Source organism: Myxine glutinosa, chromosome 6 (assembly GCF_964187855.1).
Source record: "Myxine glutinosa chromosome 6, kmMyxGlut1.1, whole genome shotgun sequence".
NCBI classification, from domain to species: Eukaryota; Metazoa; Chordata; class Myxini; order Myxiniformes; family Myxinidae; genus Myxine; species Myxine glutinosa.
In genome coordinates, this window is record NC_136266.1 from 128,427,525 (window position 1) to 128,451,016 (window position 23,492).

The following is a 23,492-nucleotide window of genomic DNA, read 5'->3' on the forward strand; positions in this document are numbered from 1 at the left end:
CCTCTCCGCCGTGTCGGAGTTTACCACGGACATCCGGCACGTCGCCGGCAAAAACAACGCCGTGGCCGACTGTCTTTCCCGGGCCAGCGCGAACGCGGTCCACCTGGGCGTGGATTTTGCGCTTATGGCGGCGGACCAAACCACCGACACCACGGTGCAAGCCCTCCGGGCGGCGGACACGGGCCTCCGCCTGGCCGACCTCCCCTGCGCGGACACTGTCCTGCTCTGCGACGTCTCCCAAGGCCAGCCTCGCCCCATCGTGCCCGTCGCCTGGCAACGCCGCATCTTCGCCTCCCTCCACGGCCTTTCCCACCCGGGCCGGAAAGCTTCCCAGAAGCTGGTGTCGGCGCGTTTCGTCTGGCACGGCCTTCGTCGGGACGTCCGCGATTGGACCAGCGCCTGCACGGCCTGCCAACGGGCCAAGGTCCACCGACACACCCAGGCCCCGCTGGCACCTTTCACCGTGCCCGAACGACGTTTCGACCACGTCAACGTGGATCTGGTGGGCCCCCTCCCCCGTCACGGGGGTTCACACACCTGCTCACCATGGTGGACAGGACCACCAGGTGGCCGGAGGCCGTTCCCCTCGTCTCCACCACCACCGCCGACGTGGCGCAGGCTTTCATCGCCACCTGGGTCGCCCGCTTCGGCGCACCGGCGGACATCTCGTCAGACCGCGGTCCACAGTTCACCTCCGAGCTGTGGGGCGCGGTCGCCCGCAACCTGGGGATCAAGCTCCACCGTACTACGGCCTACCACCCCCAAGCAAACGGGTTGTGCGAGCGATTCCACCGCTCCATGAAGGCCGCGCTCATGGCCGGCCTTCAAGACGTCGGGTGGGCCGACCGGCTGCCGTGGGTCCTTTTGGGCCTTCGCACGGCCCCCAAGGAGGACCTCCAGGCATCCACCGCCGAGCTTGTCTATGGCCAGGTGCTACGCGTCCCGGGCGAATTTGTGCCCGACGCTACCAGTCCCTGGTCCGCAGCTCACCAGCGCTCGGACCTCCAGGAGGCCGCCCGACGGTTTGCCCCCGTGCCAACATCCCACCACGGTGACCCCCAGTCCTACGTCCCCCCAGCACTCCGCACAGCGGAGTATGTTTTTGTGCGTCACGACGCACATCGGTGGCCACTCCAGCCGCCGTACGACGGGCCCTTCCGGGTGCTGCGACGGGACGACAAGTCGTTCGTCATCGACATCGGCGGCAGGTCGGACCGGATTGCTGTGGACCGCCTCAAGCCGGCGCACGTGGACGTCGACCACCCACCACGGGTGGCCCTTCCGCCGCGGCGAGGCCGTCCCCCGTCCACGGTGCCCCCCACTCGACCGCCCACCACCTCACCGGACCCCCTCCCATGACCCGCCAGGGGTCGCTTCGGCCGGGTCATCAGGACCCCCCTCAAATTGACCCTGCCGGTGCAAGTCGATTCTGGGGGGACGTGTGTAGCGGCTGCCGCTGAGTTTTCACAATCGCCTTGCACCTATCAAGGACGCGGAGCGATCACCATGCCGGGCTCGTCCAGGACGCCCAGGCCCGCGCTCAACTTGCCAGGCCGCAGCCAGGACGCTGGGCCACGCCCCCTGGCGCCGGGCCTGTGCAAACCCCCTGGCGGAATAGATATATATTGCTGACTGATAAACGGTTTTTCAGAGTGCCTGAGTGTTTGATTTCATTAAAGCAACTCAGATGAATTCTAGCTTTTTGTCGCGTCCATTCTTCCGATCGACGTGGGAGCCCCGGCTCCTTCAATGTCGTAATTCTAATGTTATCAAATATGCAGACAGTACAGTAATTAATGGCTTCCTATTGAACAATAAGTATGAATATGGCAATGGGAACAAAGTTTAGAAGTTTGTCGACTGATGTTACTGTCATTACTTAGTTTTCAAGCTCGACAAGACAAAGGAAATCGTTTTTGATTTTCACCGTTCGACAGGTGGCCATGACCTTTCGATTATTCAAATCATAATATAGAACAAGAAAGAATTTGAAAATGCAAAGTCCATCTGCATCCGTTTGTAGACACACGTGTTCTTCTTCTTCTTCTTCTTCTCCTTCCGTATGCTCAAAATAATGGAAACAGTTTTTAAAAAATACAAAATGAAAATTGATGATTTTATGCAGCCTTGACCTTTGAGCTTTTGATCTAAAAACACATTTGGCTTGTAACTTTTGATTGGTCACCCCACTCATTGACCTAATATGCAAATTCTTTAAATTTCAGGTAAATCTGGTAAAAATGTATGGTTTATGCGATGCTGACCTTTGACGTTTTGACCAAATTATTAATTTGCCTTCTCCATATTCTCATAAATCACATAATTCTCTCATAATTCTCTCCATATTCTCATAAAAAGAAGATTGACAAGAAGTGGAAGAAGTTCAAGGAGTGGCAGAAGGCGAAGGGTATGGGGGCAGAAAAAGCAGAGCATGAAAGTTATAAGGCAGCCAGGAAGGCTGCAAAGAAAGGTAGCAAAGGCGCAGGAGGTATGTAGGAAAATGTTCGGAGAACGCTTGGATTTGGAAGAGGGTCAGAGAGCGGTATTCAGGATTGCAAAGCAGATAGCGAAAGAGAGGTGTGATGTGATGGGGGTGAGTTGCTTGAAGGATGAAGTGGGACAAATCGTTGTCGACTCAGATGGAATTATAGGAAGATGGAAAAGATATATGGAAATGCTGTTGAATACAGAGAATGAATAGGATGGCAACATAGAGAGTAACACAGTTTTAGGACCGGCAGAGAAGATAACTGAGAAGGAAGTTGAGGAAGCGATAAAAGCAATGAAGAGTGGAAAACGGGAGTTGTGGGAGATGGGAGTTGTGTGGGATGTGGGATGTGGGACGGGAGTTGTGGGAGATATGTTGAAGGCAGCAGGAAGTTGGGGTGTGAAGAGAATGACAGAGATCTGCAATCTGGTGGTGAAAGAAGGACGCATTCCAGTGGCTTGGGAACTGAGTACCCTCGTCCCTCTATACAAGGGGAAAGGTGACCCTCTGGACTGTGGCTCATATCGAGCGATAAAGTTATTGGAGCAATTCATTTATGAATCAATGTAGCACCAAAATCATGGGGTATGCCCACTACACTACTCACAATAAGTTAGGGATATTGGCAGGTTCTTCGGTGTGGTTGATTTTGTATATTAATTATGTTGAAAAAAGTTGTTGGTCCTAATTCTATGGTTATTGATGATTGTGGAAAAACACAGAATTCTTGATTTCAATACCCTAACCCAAACCCCTATAAAAAAAAATAAACTCACTCCCTCAATATCCCTAACTTATTGTGAGTACTGTATATGCTGAAATGACTCAGAGGGACACAATGTTCACACTTGGCTTAAAGAACAGCTGCTTCACTATTTAGAACGTTGTGTTATCTATTTATTACATACGCAAATGTGGGATTTTTAAAATATCCCTGCTCCACATACACATGTAATAAATACACTCCTTTCACACTTTCCCACATTTCGTTTAAGGGTCATGCAAGGCTAAGCCTCAATTCTGCTGTTGCTAAAACCACTGATCACGTGTTAACGAAACATTGAGGAATTTGAAAAATCAAAAGCATGATTACAGTAGAACAATTAATGAAATAAATAGGACATGAATTAAATGATTAATGGCACTTCGGCCTAGAAAAGCATGATCCTTCACAACTCGGCATCCCTCGGCTGCTCCATGATCTTCGCAGATATGGAATAGCCGGAAGAGTTTGTTTCCTGCATAACGTTGATTCCAGCACTTGAAGAAGAAGAGAAGGCTCCCATCTCTGCTGTTATTCTAGAGAAGGGAAAAGGTGTTGGAGTAGCACAAGCAAGATCTTCTTCAAAGCAAATCACTATTGCTAAATAAGTAAATCTATTAGTGGCGAAGTAACACATCAAAACTTTGTTTAGTTACAAGCAAAAAAACAAACAAATAAACAACAAAAAACCAACAACTTTAGCCTGGACCTGATGTCCCTGATTTCAAACTGACTTCCATACATGATGAGTGAACACCGAGTCCTTCAGGCCATGGTTTATGGTATTGTGAACATGCCTTACCATGACATATTTCATGAAACTACTCTCAAGGTGATCGATTTGGATTACAGAAGGAACACAGAATCAACTAGACCACCACTCGCGAGGGCGTATACCTCCGCAAGGCTGAACAGTTCACGTTTTATAGCCCATTGATAGGCCGGATCTGGGTCCAGACCCATAACAAAATTGTCTTGTTATTGGAACCTACCAAAACTCTTCCACCAGGTTTTGTCATTATCTGTCAGCAACTTTTTGAAATATCATGCTATAATTATTTTTTTGGAAAATATCAAAAAATTATCGCATCTGGGTCTCACAAAAATCTTGGCAGACACCCAAATTGTCCATTACGTTTTGGCCGAATCTGTCCATAACTTTTTGAGATACTGTACTGTGCTATATATCATTTTTGGCCCGAGCACTCAATGGTGAAAAATAACTTTACAGTATCCAAATCTGGATCTGGATCTTCACCAAAATGTAAACAATTAATCTTCGTCACACACCCAACCTGTCCACCAAATGTCATCCGAATCCGTCCATAACTTTTTGACCTGCTCCTCCACCTAATCCTGCTCCAAGACAAACAAACAAGAAAAATGTCGTGCAGAGCACGATACTTACGAAATCTCTAAAACAAATTTTACCTTAAAATAATTTGTGGTTGAATTCAGTTAGCTGATATGAAAATCCTATTCAAATTTCAAGTCAATTTGATGAAAATTGAGGATTTTAGAAATTTGAAAAAAGTAGTCGACTTTTGGTCTCTGTTGACCTTGTGACTTATGTTGACCTCAAAAATAGTTGTTGGTTGAATTCAGTTGCCTGATTTGTAAATCCCATTCAATTTTCAAGTCAATGTGATGAAAATTGAGGATATAGAAATTTGAAATGGTTGTTGACTGTTGGCCTATGTTGACCTTTTGGCCTATGCTGATCTCAAAAATAGTTTATGGTTGAATTCAGTTAGCTGATATGAAAATCCCATTCAAATTTCAAGTCAATCGGATTAAAATTGAGCATTTTAGAAATTTGAAAAAAGTGGTTGACCTTTGACCTATGTTGACCTTTTGATCTATGCTGATCTCAAAAGTAATTGGTGGTTGAATTCAGTAAACTGATATGTAAATCTTGTTCAAATTTCAAGTCAATCGGATGAAAATTGAGCATTTTAGAAATTTGAAAAAAGTGGTTGACCTTTGGCCTATGTTGACCTTTTGACCTTTTTACCTCAAAAATATATAGGATTTTGTTGGCCACGAACTCTCTCCTTTAGTGAAGTTTTGTGAAGATCGGTTTCAAATTGTGACCTTTAGGCAAGAATAAGTGAGCGGACAGACAAACACACAAACACACAAACCGGAGTGATCAACATACTTGCAAAAAAAATTTTTTTTTTTTTTGCCAAGTAACAAACAAGCAGACAGACAAACAAACAGACATGGGTGAAAACATAACCTCTGTCCATCGTTAATTTGGAACCAGAAAAGTGCGTACAGAAGTACTATATTTTTGCCAAACTATAATGATTACTCTCCAGGCTGACAGGATGGCCTAGACGTGTATACCTCTCGGACCTAGAGGTAAACATGCTCACCTCTGAGCTGTCTAGCGTGGTTTTGAATCTCAGCCCAGCTATAAACTGTCATCCTGGTGTTTCACGGGCAGGTTGAGGCATCAATGTATGCGCCGACCCTTGGATGGATGCTAACCAAACTGGGTGTCCCATGTGCCAGCATTAATTGATGGACGTTAAAGATCACATGGTGTCTTTCACGAAGAATAAGCGAGTTATCGCCGGCACCATGAACAATGACAAATTCCTGCCCTATCCCACAAAGGGGCGTTGCATCAGCGGCACAACCACGCCCCCGCCCCTCTCCAAGTCACGTCCTTAGCCAATGATGCTATTTGTAGCCATGTGCTTGCTGTATACGGAAGAAGTAGTTATACAGTACTTCCCAGTTATCTCAAAAAAATAGCAATTACATGGAAGCAATGGGTTGGCCTGAAAGCATATCCATCCGAACCCCTGGCAGTGGTTGTGCATTGTCTACCGACGTCATTGTAATTCACGAAGTTATGCACACAGAGGTCTACTAAAAAGCTCCACCATGAGTTTGAGATCAATATGAAAATAAATAAATAAATAAACAAACAAGACATAGTCATGCCGTTTAAGTAAAATTTTACTGAGTTGCTTCAAGATGCAGCATATACTAATCATAAGTCTAACAGAGCATAATAACAATCAAATAAACCGTTTTATCAACTCAAACACCGCAAGTGCAAGCGTTTCGTAACATTCTCGACAATGCAACCTCAAGAATCTGATCCCAACAAACTGAAGATCAAAGAAGTAACATTAGAAATAGAACAGACAGCCACAAATAACAGGTACTTTGAAAGTCTAAAGGTGTAGCAATGGAAAACCAAGATGGTGAGGTGGAGGTGGGGTGGAAGAGGCTGGCAAGTAGGTAAATGGTCTCTGTATTCAGGTATTCAGGTTTATGGATTCAGGATCCTTGTGCACAAGTTTAAGAAGTAGAAGAAGAGGAAGAAATTCAGAAGTAGAAGTTAAGAGGTAGAAGAAGTAGAAGAAGAGGAAGAAATTCAGAAGTAGGAGTTAAGAGGTAGAAGAAGTAAAAGAAGAGGAAGAAAAAGTAGAAGAAGAGGAAGAAATTCAGAAGTAGAAGTTAAGAGGTAGAAGAAGTAGAAGAAGAGGAAGAAATTCAGAAGTAGGAGTTAAGAGGTAGAAGAAGTTGAAGAAGAGGAAGAAATTCAGAAGTAGAAGTTAAGAGGTAGAAGAAGTAAAAGAAGAGGAGGAAATTCAGAAGTAGGAGTTAAGAGGTAGAAGAAGTAGAAGAAGAGGAAGAAATTCAGAAGTAGGAGTTAAGAGGTAGAAGAAGTAGAAGAAGAGGAAGAAATTCAGAAGTAGAAGTTAAGAGGTAGAAGAAGTAGAAGAAGAGGAAGAAATTCAGAAGTAGAAGTTAAGAGGTAGAAGAAGTAAAAGAAGAGGAGGAAATTCAGAAGTAGGAGTTAAGAGGTAGAAGAAGTAGAAGAAGAGGAAGAAATTCAGAAGTAGAAGTTAAGAGGTAGAAGAAGTAAAAGAAGAGGAAGAAATTCAGAAGTAGGAGTTAAGAGGTAGAAGAAGTAGAAGAAGAGGAAGAAATTCAGAAGTAGGAGTTAAGAGGTAGAAGAAGTAGAAGAAGAAGAAGAAATTCAGAAGTAGAAGTTAAGAGGTAGAAGAAGTAGAAGAAGAGGAAGAAATTCAGAAGTAGGAGTTAAGAGGTAGACCAAGTTGAAGAAGAGGAAGAAATTCAGAAGGAAAAGTTAAGAGGTAGAAGAAGTAGAAGAAGAGGAAGAAATTCAGAAGTAGGAGTTAAGAGGTAGAAGAAGTAGAAGAAGAGGAAGAAATTTAGAAGTAAAAGTTAAGAGGTAGAAGAAGTAGAAGAAGAGGAAGAAATTCAGAAGTAAGAGTTAAGAGGTAGAAGAAGTAGAAGAAGAGGAAGAAATTCAGAAGTAGAAGTTAAGAGGTAGAAGAAGTAAAAGAAGAGGAAGAAATTCAGAAGTAGAAGTTAAGAGGTAGAAGAAGTAAAAGAAGAGGAAGAAATTCAGAAGTAGGAGTTAAGAGGTAGAAGAAGTAGAAGAAGAGGAAGAAATTCAGAAGTAGGAGTTAAGAGGTAGAAGAGGTAGAAGAAGAGGAAGAAATTCAGAAGTAGAAGTTAAGAGGTAGAAGAAGTAAAAGAAGAGGAAGAAATTCAGAAGTAGAAGTTAAGAGGTAGAAGAAGTAAAAGAAGAGGAAGAAATTCAGAAGTAAAAGTTAAGAGGTAGAAGAAGTAAAAGAAGAGGAAGAAATTCAGAAGTAGGAGTTAAGAGGTAGAAGAAGTAGAAGAAGAGGAAGAAATTCAGAAGTAGAAGTTAAGAGGTAGAAGAAGTAAAAGAAGAGGAAGAAATTCAGAAGTAGAAGTTAAGAGGTAGAACAAGTTGAAGAAGAGGAAGAAATAAGAAGAAATTAAAGAAAGTGGTGATTATTTCACTCTGTGATGTCATTGAACACGCGGACAAAGAAAATCACTCCAGATCTCACCCACCACATTTATTTGGCATCTTCAAAATAATTAGTCTTGAGGGCCAACTTACAAGGGAACATTGAAGTAAATCAAGTAGAATTAGGGGATGTTCACCCAATCCATGCAAATCCTTACCCCTCGTTGGCAGTGATGGAGCGAGAACGGATGCGGCTGGTGATCTCATACGTCCGAAGAGTTACACCAAATATGTCCTCATGGTATCGGCCTTCTTCCTGATACCACCATGTCGAGGGCAGCACAAAAATATATGATTACATTTTCAAAAGGGGGAAAAATATTTGGTCAATGTGGGAGAATGTCTGAGATACCAAGACATTTAAAACTCTTCCCTCACCCTTAGACGTTTGACCAGCTGAGCGGCCTCATCAACACTGAGGCTTCCTTGCTCGGCCAGAATGGCCTGCACCACCCCAAGCACCTCACTCGCCATAGTCACATCCCCACACACATATATGTGCCCACTACGCTCCAACAGCACTGAGTGGAGCTCTTTTGAGAGCTCTGTTTGAAGCAAATCCTGCACATAAGTCTGACACACCAAGAGTCTGGATAATGTAAAAGGTTAAGAATCTAGATTAGTTTGGGCCTGGGGTTAAACTTGAGGTAAAATTGGCTGAGGGTTGCCATTGTGTAGAATTAACTAATCCAATTGGGAATTGGTAAAAGTTTAGGAGAAAGATGGAAGTCTCACCTTCGGAATGTCAGTCTCTCGAGAGTAGGCCGTGAGAACCTTGGAGAAAACACCCGCACGAAGCGCTAGCTGTGTCTCTTCATGGTATAAATGGTCCAACCGCCTGCATCGGCAGCCAAACACCAAGGTCATGCCACAGGGTTTGACGTCTAGACAGTCATGCAGATAAAACATGAACAAAAATGTTTTTTCTCTCTGAAAAATGTGCACATGTTGCTGAAATCCCCTATTTTTGTACCAGCTCAATGTTCTAATCAAGAAGCTTTCAGAAATGGGGGTTTGGTATTAGGTAGCAACTAAAAATGTGAAAACTGCAAATGCCATGATGTGGTTGTTGTATAGCCCCGGACAGTTCTCTTGAACAAGACCGCGGCACGAAGACAGCCGATTAGTCTCGCAGGAGAGACCCAGAGATCCTCCACATCAAGGATGGTGTACCCCCACCTTCACAAAGTCAGGCCATGACAGAGTTAGGGAGAGACAAAGAGAGAGAAAGAGTGAGATAAAGAGAGAGAAAGAGAGAGAAAGAGAGAGAAAGAGTGAGATAAAGAGAGAAAAAGTGAGCTAAAGAGAGAAAAAGAGAGAAAGAGTGAGATAAAGAGAGAAAAAGAGAGAAATAGTGAGATAAAGAGAGAAAAAGAGAGAAAGAGTGAGATAAAGAGAAAAAGAGAGAAAGAGTGAGATAAAGAGAGAAAAAGAGTCAGAGAAAGAGAGAAAAAGAGAGAGAAAGAGAAAAAGAGTGAGATAAAGAGAGATAAAGAGAGAAAAAGAGAGAGAAAGAGAGAAAGAGAGATAAAGAGAGAAAGAGTGAGATAAAGAGAGAAATAGTGAGATAAAGAGAGAAAAAGAGAGAAAGAGTGAGATAAAGAGAGAAAAAGAGTCAGAGAAAGAGAGAAAAAGAGAGAGAAAGAGAAAAAGAGTGAGATAAAGAGAGAAAGAGTGAGATAAAGAGAGAAAAAGAGAGAAAGAGTGAGATAAAGAGAGAAAAAGAGTCAGAGAAAGAGAGAAAAAGAGAGAGAAAGAGAAAAAGAGTGAGATAAAGAGAGATAAAGAGAGAAAAAGAGAGAGAAAGAGAGAAAGAGTGAGATAAAGAGAGAAATAGTGAGATAAAGAGAGAAAAAGAGAGAAAAAGAGTCAGAGAAAGAGAGAGAAAGAGAGAGAAAGAGAAAAAGAGTGAGATAAAGAGAGATAAAGAGAGAAAAAGAGAGAGAAAGAGAGAAAGAGTGAGATAAAGAGAGAAAAAGTGAGATAAAGAGAGAAAAAGAGAGAAAGAGTGAGATAAAGAGAGAAAAAGAGAGAAATAGTGAGATAAAGAGAGAAAAAGAGAAAAAGAGTGAGATAAAGAGAGAAAAAGAGAGAAAGAGTGAGATAAAGAGAAAAAGAGAGAAAGAGTGAGATAAAGAGAGAAAAAGAGAGAGAAAGAGTGAGATAAAGAGAGAAAAAGAGTAAGATAAAGAGAGAAAAAGAGACAGAAAGAGAGAAAAAGAGACAGAAAGAGAGAAAAAGAGTGAGATAAAGAGAGAAAAAGAGAGAGAGTGAGATAAAGAGAGAAAAAGAGAGAGAAAAAGTGAGATAAAGAGAGAAAAAGAGAGAGAAAGAGTGAGATAAAGAGAGAAAAAGAGACACACAGAGAGAAAAAGAGTGAGATAAAGAGAGAAAAAGAGAGAGAAAGAGAGAAAAAGAGTGAGATAAAGAGAGAAAAGGAGAGAGAAAGAGAGAAAAAGAGTGAGATAAAGAGAGAAAAAGTGAGATAAAGAGAGAAAAAGAGAGGTAGAGTGAGATAAAGAGAGAAAAAGTGAGATAAAGAGAGAAATAGTGAGATAAAGAGAGATAAAGAGAGAAAAAGAGAGAGAAAGAGAGAAAAAGAGTGAGATAAAGAGAGAAATAGTGAGATAAAGAGAGATAAAGAGAGAAAAAGAGAGAGAAAGAGAGAAAAAGAGTGAGATAAAGAGAGAAAAACAGACAGACAGAGAGAAAAAGAGTGAGATAAAGAGAGAAAAGTGAGATAAAGAGAGAAAAAGAGAGAAAGAGTGAGATAAAGAGAGAAAAAGTGAGATAAAGAGAGAAAAAGAGAGAAATAGTGAGATAAAGAGAGAAAAAGAGAGAAAGAGTGAGATAAAGAGAAAAAGAGAGAAAGAGTGAGATAAAGAGAGAAAAAGAGTCAGAGAAAGAGAGAAAAAGAGAGAGAAAGAGAAAAAGAGTGAGATAAAGAGAGATAAAGAGAGAAAAAGAGAGAGAAAGAGAGAAAGAGTGAGATAAAGAGAGAAAGAGTGAGCTAAAGAGAGAAAAAGAGAGAAAGAGTGAGATAAAGAGAGAAAAAGAGAGAAAAAGAGTCAGAGAAAGAGAGAAAAAGAGAGAGAAAGAGAAAAAGAGTGAGATAAAGAGAGATAAAGAGAGAAAAAGAGAGACAAAGAGAGAAAGAGTGAGATAAAGAGAGAAAAAGAGAGAAATAGTGAGATAAAGAGAGAAAAAGAGAGAAAGAGTGAGATAAAGAGAGAAAAAGAGAGAAAGAGTGAGATAAAGAGAAAAAGAGAGAAAGAGTGAGATAAAGAGAGAAAAAGAGAGAGAAAGAGTGAGATAAAGAGAGAAAAAGAGTAAGATAAAGAGAGAAAAAGAGACAGAAAGAGAGAAAAAGAGACAGAAAGAGAGAAAAAGAGTGAGATAAAGAGAGAAAAAGAGAGAGAGTGAGATAAAGAGAGAAAAAGAGAGAGAAAAAGTGAGATAAAGAGAGAAAAAGAGAGAGAAAGAGTGAGATAAAAAGAGAAAAAGAGAGAGACAGAGAGAAAAAGAGTGAGATAAAGAGAGAAAAAGTGAGATAAAGAGAGAAAAAGAGAGAAAGAGTGAGATAAAGAGAGAAATAGTGAGATAAAGAGAGATAAAGAGAGAAAAAGAGAGAGAAAGAGTGAGAAAGAGAGAAAAAGAGAGAGACAGAGAGAAAAAGAGAGAAAATAGAGAGAAAGAGAGAAAAAGAGAGAGAGAGAAAGAGTGAGATAAAGAGAGAAAAAGAGAGAGAAAGAGTGAGAAAGAGAGAAAAAGAGTGAGACAGAGAGAAAAAGAGAGAAAATAGAGTGAAAGAGAGAAAAAGAGAGAGAGAGAGAGAAAGAGTGAGATAAAGAGAGAAAAAGAGAGAGAAAGAGAGAGAAAGAGAGAAAAAGAGAGAGACAGAGAGAAAAAGAGAGAAAATAGAGAGAAAGAGAGAAAAAAAGAGAGAGAGAGAAAGAGTGAGATAAAGAGAGAAAAAGAGAGAGAAAGAGTGAGAAAGAGAGAAAAAGAGTGAGATAAAGAGAGAAAAAGAGACACACAGAGAGAAAAAGAGTGAGATAAAGAGAGAAAAAGTGAGATAAAGAGAGAAAAAGAGAGAAAGAGTGAGATAAAGAGAGAGAAATAGTGAGATAAAGAGAGAAAAAGAGAGAAAGAGTGAGATAAAGAGAGAAATAGTGAGATAAAGAGAGAGAAATAGTGAGATAAAGAGAGAAAAAGAGAGAAAGAGTGAGATAAAGAGAGAGAAATAGTGAGATAAAGAGAGAAAAAGAGAGAAAGAGTGAGATAAAGAGAGAGAAATAGTGAGATAAAGAGAGAAAAAGAGAGAAAGAGTGAGATAAAGAGAGAAATAGTGAGATAAAGAGAGAAATAGTGAGATAAAGAAAGATAAAGACAGAAATAGTGAGATAAAGAGAGAAAAAGAGAGAGAAAGAGAGAAAAAGAGTGAGATAAAGAGAGAAAAAGTGAGATAAAGAGAGAAAAAGAGAGAAATAGTGAGATAAAGAGAGAAATAGTGAGATAAAGAGAGAAATAGTGAGATAAAGAGAGATAAAGAGAGAAAAAGAGAGAGAAAGAGAGAAAAAGAGTGAGATAAAGAGAGAAATAGTGAGATAAAGAGAGAAATAGTGAGATAAAGAGAGATAAAGAGAGAAAAAGAGAGAGAAAGAGAGAAAAAGAGTGAGATAAAGAGAGAAAAAGTGAGATAAAGAGAGATAAAGAGAGATAAAGAGAGAAAAAGAGAGAGAAAGAGAGAAAAAGAGTGAGATAAAGAGAGAAAAACAGACAGACAGAGAGAAAAAGAGTGAGATAAAGAGAGAAAAAGTGAGATAAAGAGAGAAATAGTGAGATAAAGAGAGATAAAGAGAGAAAAAGAGAGAGAAAGAGAGAAAAAGAGTGAGATAAAGAGAGAAATAGTGAGATAAAGAGAGATAAAGAGAGAAAAAGAGAGAGAAAGAGAGAAAAAGAGTGAGATAAAGAGAGAAAAAGAGTGAGATAAAGAGAGAAATAGTGAGATAAAGAGAGATAAAGAGAGAAAAAGAGAGAGAAAGAGAGAAAAAGAGTGAGATAAAGAGAGAAAAACAGACAGACAGAGAGAAAAAGAGTGAGATAAAGAGAGAAAAAGTGAGATAAAGAGAGAAATAGTGAGATAAAGAGAGAAAAACAGACAGACAGAGAGAAAAAGAGTGAGATAAAGAGAGAAAAAGAGAGAGAAAGAGAGAAAAAGAGAGAGAAAGAGAGAAAAAGAGTGAGATAAAGAGAGAAAAAGAGAGAGAAAGAGAGAAAAAGAGAGAGAAAGAGAGAAAAAGAGTGAGATAAAGAGAGAAAAACAGACAGACAGAGAGAAAAAGAGAGAGAAAGAGAGAAAAAGAGTGAGATAAAGAGAGAAAAACAGACAGACAGAGAGAAAAAGAGTGAGATAAAGAGAGAAAAAAAGAGAGAAAGAGAGAAAAAGAGTGAGATAAAGAGAGAAAAACAGACAGACAGAGAGAAAAAGAGTGAGATAAAGAGAGAAAAAGTGAGATAAAGAGAGAAATAGTGAGATAAAGAGAGATAAAGAGAGAAAAAGAGAGAGAAAGAGAGAAAAAGAGTGAGATAAAGAGAGAAATAGTGAGATAAAGAGAGATAAAGAGAGAAAAAGAGAGAGAAAGAGAGAAAAAGAGTGAGATAAAGAGAGAAAAACAGACAGACAGAGAGAAAAAGAGTGAGATAAAGAGAGAAAAAGTGAGATAAAGAGAGAAAAAGAGTGAGATAAAGAGAGAAAAAGTGAGATAAAGAGAGAAAAAGAGTGAGATAAAGAGAGAAAAAGTGAGATAAAGAGAGAAAAAGAGAGAAAGAGTGAGATAAAGAGAGAAAAAGTGAGATAAAGAGAGAAAAAGAGAGAAATAGTGAGATAAAGAGAGAAAAAGAGAGAAAGAGTGAGATAAAGAGAAAAAGAGAGAAAGAGTGAGATAAAGAGAGAAAAAGAGTCAGAGAAAGAGAGAAAAAGAGAGAGAAAGAGAAAAAGAGTGAGATAAAGAGAGATAAAGAGAGAAAAAGAGAGAGAAAGAGAGAAAGAGTGAGATAAAGAGAGAAAGAGTGAGATAAAGAGAGAAATAGTGAGATAAAGAGAGAAAAAGAGAGAAAGAGTGAGATAAAGAGAGAAAAAGAGAGAAAAAGAGTCAGAGAAAGAGAGAAAAAGAGAGAGAAAGAGAAAAAGAGTGAGATAAAGAGAGATAAAGAGAGAAAAAGAGAGACAAAGAGAGAAAGAGTGAGATAAAGAGAGAAAAAGAGAGAAAGAGTGAGATAAAGAGAGAAAAAGAGAGAAAGAGTGAGATAAAGAGAAAAAGAGAGAAAGAGTGAGATAAAGAGAGAAAAAGAGAGAGAAAGAGTGAGATAAAGAGAGAAAAAGAGTAAGATAAAGAGAGAAAAAGAGACAGAAAGAGAGAAAAAGAGACAGAAAGAGAGAAAAAGAGTGAGATAAAGAGAGAAAAAGAGAGAGAGTGAGATAAAGAGAGAAAAAGAGAGAGAAAAAGTGAGATAAAGAGAGAAAAAGAGTGAGATAAAAAGAGAAAAAGAGAGAGACAGAGAGAAAAAGAGAGAAAATAGAGAGAAAGAGAGAAAGAGAGAGAGAGAGAGAAAGAGTGAGATAAAGAGAGAAAAAGAGAGAGAAAGAGTGAGAAAGAGAGAAAAAGAGTGAGATAAAGAGAGAAAAAGAGACACACAGAGAGAAAAAGAGTGAGATAAAGAGAGAAAAAGTGAGATAAAGAGAGAAAAAGAGAGAAAGAGTGAGATAAAGAGAGAAATAGTGAGATAAAGAGAGAAAAAGAGAGAAAGAGTGAGATAAAGAGAGAAAAAGAGAGAGAAAGAGAGAAAAAGAGAGGTAGAGTGAGATAAAGAGAGAAAAGGTGAGATAAAGAGAGAAATAGTGAGATAAAGAGAGATAAAGAGTGAGATAAAGAGAGAAAAACAGACAGACAGAGAGAAAAAGAGTGAGATAAAGAGAGAAAAAGTGAGATAAAGAGAGAAATAGTGAGATAAAGAGAGATAAAGAGAGAAAAAGAGAGAGAAAGAGAGAAAAAGAGTGAGATAAAGAGAGAAATAGTGAGATAAAGAGAGATAAAGAGAGAAAAAGAGAGAGAAAGAGAGAAAAAGAGTGAGATAAAGAGAGAAATAGTGAGATAAAGAGAGAAAAAGAGAGAAAAAGAAAGATAAAGAGAGAAATAGTGAGATAAAGAGAGAAAAAGAGAGAGAAAGAGAGAAAAAGAGAGGTAGAGTGAGATAAAGAGAGAAAAGGTGAGATAAAGAGAGAAATAGTGAGATAAAGAGAGATAAAGAGTGAGATAAAGAGAGAAAAACAGACAGACAGAGAGAAAAAGAGTGAGATAAAGAGAGAAAAAGTGAGATAAAGAGAGAAATAGTGAGATAAAGAGAGATAAAGAGAGAAAAAGAGAGAGAAAGAGAGAAAAAGAGTGAGATAAAGAGAGAAATAGTGAGATAAAGAGAGATAAAGAGAGAAAAAGAGAGAGAAAGAGAGAAAAAGAGTGAGATAAAGAGAGAAATAGTGAGATAAAGAGAGATAAAGAGAGAAAAAGAGAGAGAAAGAGAGAAAAAGAGTGAGATAAAGAGAGAAATAGTGAGATAAAGAGAGATAAAGAGAGAAAAAGAGAGAGAAAGAGAGAAAAAGAGTGAGATAAAGAGAGAAAAACAGACAGACAGAGAGAAAAAGAGTGAGATAAAGAGAGAAAAAGTGAGATAAAGAGAGAAATAGTGAGATAAAGAGAGATAAAGAGAGAAAAAGAGAGAGAAAGAGAGAAAAAGAGTGAGATAAAGAGAGAAATAGTGAGATAAAGAGAGATAAAGAGAGAAAAAGAGAGAGAAAGAGAGAAAAAGAGTGAGATAAAGAGAGAAAAACAGACAGACAGAGAGAAAAAGAGTGAGATAAAGAGAGAAAAAGTGAGATAAAGAGAGAAAAAGAGAGAAAGAGTGAGATAAAGAGAGAAAAAGAGAGAAAGAGAGAGATAAAGAGAGAAAAAGTGAGATAAAGAGAGAAAAAGAGAGAAAGAGTGAGATAAAGAGAGAAAAAGTGAGATAAAGAGAGAAAAAGAGAGAAATAGTGAGATAAAGAGAGAAATAGTGAGATAAAGAGAGAAAAAGAGAGAAAGAGTGAGATAAAGAGAGAAAAAGAGAGAAATAGTGAGATAAAGAGAGAAAAAGAGAGAAAGAGTGAGATAAAGAGAGAAAAAGTGAGCTAAAGAGAGAAAAAGAGAGAAAGAGTGAGATAAAGAGAGAAAAAGAGAGAAATAGTGAGATAAAGAGAGAAAAAGAGAGAAAGAGTGAGATAAAGAGAGAAAAAGTGAGCTAAAGAGAGAAAAAGAGAGAAAGAGTGAGATAAAGAGAGAAAAAGAGAGAAATAGTGAGATAAAGAGAGAAAAAGAGAGAAAGAGTGAGATAAAGAGAAAAAGAGAGAAAGAGTGAGATAAAGAGAGAAAAAGAGTCAGAGAAAGAGAGAAAAAGAGAGAGAAAGAGAAAAAGAGTGAGATAAAGAGAGATAAAGAGAGAAAAAGAGAGAGAAAGAGAGAAAGAGTGAGATAAAGAGAGAAAGAGTGAGATAAAGAGAGAAATAGTGAGATAAAGAGAGAAAAAGAGAGAAAGAGTGAGATAAAGAGAGAAAAAGAGAGAAAAAGAGTCAGAGAAAGAGAGAAAAAGAGAGAGAAAGAGAAAAAGAGTGAGATAAAGAGAGATAAAGAGAGAAAAAGAGAGAAAGAGTGAGATAAAGAGAGAAAAAGTGAGATAAAGAGAGAAAAAGAGAGAAAGAGTGAGATAAAGAGAGAAAAAGAGAGAAATAGTGAGATAAAGAGAGAAAAAGAGAGAAAGAGTGAGATAAAGAGAGAAAAAGAGAGAGAAAGAGTGAGATAAAGAGAAAAAGAGAGAAAGAGTGAGATAAAGAGAGAAAAAGAGAGAAAGAGTGAGATAAAGAGAAAAAGAGAGAAAGAGTGAGATAAAGAGAGAAAAAGAGAGAGAAAGAGTGAGATAAAGAGAGAAAGAGTGAGATAAAGAGAGAAAGAGAGAGAAAGAGTTTGATAAAGAGAAAAAGAGAGAAAGAGTGAGATAGAGAGAGAAAAAGAGAGAGAAAGAGTGAGATAAAGAGAGAAAAAGAGTGAGATAAAGAGAGAAAAAGAGTGAGATAAAGAGAGAAAAAGAGACAGAAAGAGAGAAAAAGAGACAGAAAAAGTGAGAAAGAGAGAAAAATAGTGAGATAAAGAGAGAAAAAGTGAGATAAAGAGAGAAAAAGAGAGAGAAAGAGTGAGATAAAGAGAGAAAAAGAGAGAAAAAGAGAGAAAGAGTGAGATAAAGAGAGAGAAAGAGTGAGATAAAGAGAGAGGCAAGAGGTAAAGGGCTGGTCCAGCGGCACCGGTCGGCATTCTGACTGTGACTGCGTTGCCCTGACAAATCCGGGCAGCAGGGAAGAATGGGGATGATTTGGCCCCCGACTTCTTTTGGGGGGTACAACCACCACGAAGCGGCATCCCCAACAGTTGTCAAATGCTATGTTGGCCTGTTTGGTGCTCAGATCTGAGCACAGCTTGAGGTACTTTATACCAGCTTCAAATCACAGACTATGTTGATTCATGCATTGTCTACGTATGTCCTTGTGATTCATTAAAGTGTTCAACTGTTCCCCAATTCCTCTTCCCCAATAGTCCTTGCATGTCAGACCATGTCAAATAAATTTTGCGTGGCAATGACCATGATTGGGTGCAGATTTGTGGTCCCCTAACAACTAAAAAGTGTTTTATCTAATGTATTGAGCTCATTCTAACCACTCACTGATAGAAAGCTGATATTTTGCATCCTGCTGCAACTCGAAGCCATTATCCCAGGAGAAAAAAAATCACAAAACAGTCGAAATTTTCCCGTAAAGGAAAATATCCGCGAATAAAAGTCGGCCAGTGTAGCCTCGGTCTGCTCACTGCGGGTCACGAGACCCTAAACAATGGACAAATAAATGGTTATGCCTTGACATTGATGCTGATTTGGGCAGGAACTTGTAATTTGTCATAAATAATTGGCATGTGGGTTGGGTGTTGTATCGATACAGTGGAAGGGTAAAGCTGGTAGCCTTAAGGTTACCTGGTAATGCAAAATGTATTTGTTTTATTATATGATTGTGTAATGCTTTGGGAGGTGAGTTATGCATTTCTAAAGGTTTTATGTAAAAGGGGAGTCGGGTAGAAAAGTCACAGGCAAACAACAAATGGAACTAAACTCTAGCCCACCAATTTGCAACAACTGAGAAAGAGTAAACTTAGCCACAGTCTACATTTTGTTCATGGTTCACAAACTTCCACTTAGCCAACCATAGCCACTTTTATGTCCAATTCGTACCTCATTATTCCATGTGCTGAACCTTGGTAGTTGCTGAACAAAATAATAATATAATATAAACACATAACACACTACTATTACTACTAGTACCGCTTTAATGGCCCCAATTATTCCCGTCTTGTGTGGTCAGCTAAGGAACGTTTTTGTCCAGTCTTTAATGAACTGCCTGGCTAAACATGACGTGCAACTGCGGGTGACAGGTATTTGGAATTTATTCAGGATGCCGGTGATAACACTTACTTAATGTCCATCAACTAATGCTGGTAGATGGGACACCAAGATTATTGTATATCCGGGGCATTCCTTGAAAGCTGGAAAGCCTGGTGTTGGCTTAGCGGTTAGGGTACCGGCTTGGGATCCAAGAATGCTGGGTTGAAATCCCGGTTGATCGCTGAATTAACACCAGGGGGGTTGACTCAGCCTGTCATCCTTCCGAGGTCGGCCAATTGAGTACCAGTTCACTGGTAATTCCCTGTGTGTTGCAAGAGGCGACTAACAAGGTTGGCGGCAGGAAGGGCATCCGGCCATAAAACATTGCTTCAAAAAGAGGACATGGTGCCCAAAAAGGCCAACCCCTGCTCTGCGGGGAAAAATGGCCTCTAAAGGTGGTCCCGAGCGGCGGCACATATTGATGCCTAGCCCTGCTTGTGAGACAACAGGATGACAATTAATAGCTGTGTCAGGATTCAAGAGGGGAGTGTGCATACCTGCAGACTATCCTGCCAGTACATATTTCACACACACACACACACACACACACACACACACACACACACACACACACACACACACACACACACACACACACACACACACACACACACACACACACACACACACACACACACACACCAGCCTGAGTTCATGAGTGCTTTAAATAAAATGGAGCAATTCACTATCATAGTTTGATCCTTACCCATGAACGCCTGACATTGAAAACCACCCCAGAAAGTACGATTGATTGTGCAGCCTCTGGGTTGGTGGTGGTGATCGAGCGGGGGAAGAGGGGTGAGAAATTAGGTCTGGTGCTTTGGAATGATGTAAAGTAGAGGAAAAGGTTGTGAGAGAGGGGTTAAACGCCACCATTATTAGCCCCTGTTGGATTATTAGCCCCATTATTAGCCCCTGCAACCATTATATATATATATATACACGTCATTTTCTTTCCAGATCAGATCAAAGATGGCCGACTGGGGGCCATTTTGTTACTTAAACTTTCCCCAACCATTTCTCAGACATGCATGGTCCAGTTATGTTCAAACTTGGCACAAGCACAGCACCTAATGGCATACACGTGCACCTCACCTAATTTTACAATCTGATCAAAGATGGCTGACTGGTAGACTGGCGGCCATTTTAGTTGTAAAAAACCTGATATTGAACACGTCCTCAACCATCTCTAGGACATGCATTAACCGAAGTTGTTCAAACTTGGCACACCGATAACGAATTATGACTTACATACGAACATCATCTTTATTCGAGATCAGATCCAAGATGGCCGACTGGCGGCCATTTTGTTCCTTTTTTATTTTTTGTATACAAAGTCGATGCTCGTGTATTAGCTAACACATTAAACACACAAAAAAAAAAAAAACGGACACATAAAACATATAATAAAGGAAGTGGTTGACAAGAGGGGGAGAGAGAAGGAAGCACACAAGCACAGCAGCAGAAAACAAGGATATCAAGAGATCTGTGGAAGGAAGAGGGCTGGGGCGGGGAGTGGGTGGAGAAAGGTACACGGTATAAAACAAGTGGACACTACTAGGAATTTCAGGAATGAAGTCGGAGATTGAAAAAGGTGGATTTGGGGTGTATTGCCGGGGGTAGAAAAGATCAACGTTTTGGATGGGGGAAGATATGAGATGGTAGTGAACCTGGAGGGAGGAGAGGGATGGAAGAGAGTGTGGGAGTTTGTTCCAGAGGCATGAGAAAAGAGGAATGAAAGAGTGAAAGTGAGCAGAGAGTCTTGATTTTGGCAGTTTCACCAGAAGAGGGTTGCTGACAGATCTTGTGCGTCCTGAAGGAATATTTGGGGCACAGACAGAGCTGGGGGAACTAGGCTGGAGAGGAGGCGGTAGAAGACAGAAAGTCCACCAACCTGCCTACAGTGGGCGAGTGAAAGACACTTCTTCACGGGAGATTCCAATGATTCTGAAAGCTTTGGTTTCTACAGCGTGAAGCCGAGCTAGGTGTGAGGCAGGAGCACCAGCCCAGATGGGAGAGCAGTACTCCATCAAGCTGCGGAAGAAAGCTTTGTATGTGGTGAGGACCTCAGAGGTGCCAAGGAAGAACTTTGCATGATGGAGGATGCCCAGTTGGTGACTGGCTTTGGAGGCCAGCTTGGAAATGTGGTTTTCCCAGGAAAGATCATGGCAGATAGTGAGACCCAAAAGCTTGAGTGAAAGAACTTCTGAGAGGATTGTTGAGAAAGTGGATGGGAGGGTTTTCCAGAAGGTCTTTTCGGAGAGACGTAGTGAGAGTGTGAGATTTGTCAGGATTGAAAGACATGTTCCACTTGTTTGACCAGTTTGTGATTGTGTCCAGGTCGGCAGAGAGTGAGGAGGCTACTGCCTGACGATCTGAGGGTTCATATATGGTGCGGCAGAGAGTGGAATCATCAGCAAAGAGATAGAGAGGATTTTCCAGAGAGTCGGAGAGATCAGTGATGAAGACCAGAAATAGCACAGGGCCCAGAACACTGCCTTGAGGAACTCCAGCCTGAACAGGAAGGGGAGATGAGAGAATTCAATTCAGGGCCACACGTTGACTGCGACCAGAGAGGAAGTCTGCAAGCCATGCGTGGAGATTTCCATGGATACCATAGGATGAGAGTTTGGTGAGCAGAGCGGGCTGCCAGACCGTATCGAAGGCACGTGATATGTCAAGGGAGACAGCTCTGATTTCCTGTTTGGCATTGAGGATCTCCATCCATTGTTGAGACAGCAGAAGCAGCATGTCCAGAGTAGAGTGACCTGGTCTGAATCCAAATTGATAATCCGAGATCAAGCCATTGGAGAAGAGGAAGGATTTCATTTCGGAAGCAATGATAGATTCCATGACCTTGCTGATTATTGGGAGCATGCTGATTTGTCTTTAGTTGCAAGGATCTTTTTTTGCACCTTTTTGTGTAAAGCGGTGGTGTTTGCTGATTTCCAAGCAGATGGCAGATGACCCTGAGAAAAAGAAAGGGTGAAGAGAACAGAGAGAGGGTGAGATGGAGTGGCAGAGCAGGATTTTAGGACCCGTGGGCTGATGCCGTCAGGTCCAGTTGCAGAATCAGAGTCGAGGTTTGACAGAAACTTCTCCACCTTGTCAGGAGAGAAGGACACAGAGTCCAGGAGCAGCTGCGTACGACTGGGTAAGGTGCGTACAGAGAGGGATGGGTTTGGGACACAAGATTTTGAGGCAAACACAGAGTTGAGGCATTCAGCTTTTTCATGTGCGGTGCCAGCTGTGTAGCCGTTTGAGGTAAGGGAGGGGATGGAGGGGGAACAAACACCAGAAACAGATTTGACCAGACGCCACCAGAATTTGGAAGAGCGAGACAGGTTTGAGAGTTCAGTCTTGAGAGTAGAGAGATATTGTTTCCTGGCTCTCCTGATAGGCTAACCCCCACTCTAGCAGAGAAAATGGCCTTAAAATGCCTGTTGTTGTTTGTCTCCTGAGGGTAGACACACACTTGTTCCAACTTAAATGTGTCCCCAACCATTTCTCGACATGCATGGACCGATTTTGTCCACACTTGGCACAAAAACAATACCTGAGTGTATACATATGCAGAAGATTTTGTTTTGTAATTCGACCAAAGATGTTCACCTGGCGGCCTTTAATTCTGTACAGCAAAAATTACTAAAATCACAGGGGCTATGACATTTTATGTCTTTTTGTCCTTGTTGCAAATGCAATATGTATCTGTCCTCAAACACGATAACGTCAGCAGGTTTTACCGTTATGCTCAACGTCATACAGTCGCTGCTCCCAAAAGCTACGGAAGGGTGCAATGCCTGTGCCTGGACCAACCAAGACGCATGGAAGGTCTGGATCTGCTGGCAGGTGGAATCCAGGAGCCCTGGGGTGGCAGGGTGGTTTAATCTCAGCTAAATAACATGCCAACATGTACGACATGCACTTTTGAAGGTGATAAGTGCATGTGGCGGTCAGCGTGCAGTTATGCCTTACGCTCGCACAAAGCAGGGCACAAGCGCTCCCTCGTAGAGCTGATTCAACCACGATGAGCACACGCCGTGATGCATTGGTCCCTCTCCACCTTGATGGTACAAACAACAGAGTGGCAACATGTGCATACACTTGGTACCTCCAAAAAAAAGAAGCAGATTGTACCAAAATCAGGTGCACTCATTTACTGGCATGGCAACAACAAATGCTTTTTATTGCTTGGGTATTGATCAAGCATCATCCCTTTTCTTCTTCTTCTTCTCCTTTAACAGCCACAATTATTCCGACGTTATTGTGGGGTTGGCCGGGTGAGGTTTTGGCCCAAGTCTTTCACAAACCGGCTGGTCAGGTCTGACCTTGGGGCAGGAATCAATCAGGCTTATCAATATCAATCAGGCTTCTCAATATCAATCTGGCTTCTCAATATCAATCTGGCTTCTCAATATCAATCTGGCTTCTCAATATCAATCAGGCTTCTCAATATCAATCTGGCTTCTCAATATCAATCTGGCTTCTCAATATCAATCAGGATTCCCAATATCAATCTGGCTTCTCAATATCAATCTGGCTTCTCAATATCAATCTGGCTTCTCAATATCAATCCGGCTTCTCAATATCAATCAGGCTTCTCAATATCAATCTGAATTCTCAATATCAATCTGGCTTCTCAATATCAATCAGGCTTCTCAATAGCACTCTGGCTTCTCAATATCAATCTGGCTTCTCAATATCAATCTGGCTTCTCAATATCAATCTGGCTTCTCAATATCAATCTGGCTTCTCAATATCAATCTGGCTTCTCAATATCAATCTGGCTTCTCAATATCAATCAGGCTTCTCAATATCAATCAGGCTTCTCAATA

General features: G+C 40.7%; 1 protein-coding gene across 1 annotated transcript in view; it reads right to left on the bottom strand.

Moving 5' to 3' along the window:
• Nucleotides 1–3,657: 3,657 nt before the first annotated feature.
• The window catches only part of NOS1 (nitric oxide synthase 1), a 111,116-nt gene continuing 91,281 nt past the window's right edge, over nucleotides 3,658–23,492 (bottom strand). Inside the window, exons 21-26 of the mRNA XM_078781070.1 lie at nucleotides 22,633–22,720; nucleotides 22,401–22,522; nucleotides 8,821–8,969; nucleotides 8,464–8,658; nucleotides 8,244–8,341; nucleotides 3,658–3,787 (exon numbers count right to left, since the gene is read on the bottom strand). Coding sequence (XP_078637196.1) covers nucleotides 3,658–3,787; nucleotides 8,244–8,341; nucleotides 8,464–8,658; nucleotides 8,821–8,969; nucleotides 22,401–22,522; nucleotides 22,633–22,720 — 782 coding nt within the window. The remainder of the gene's footprint in view (nucleotides 3,788–8,243; nucleotides 8,342–8,463; nucleotides 8,659–8,820; nucleotides 8,970–22,400; nucleotides 22,523–22,632; nucleotides 22,721–23,492) is intronic.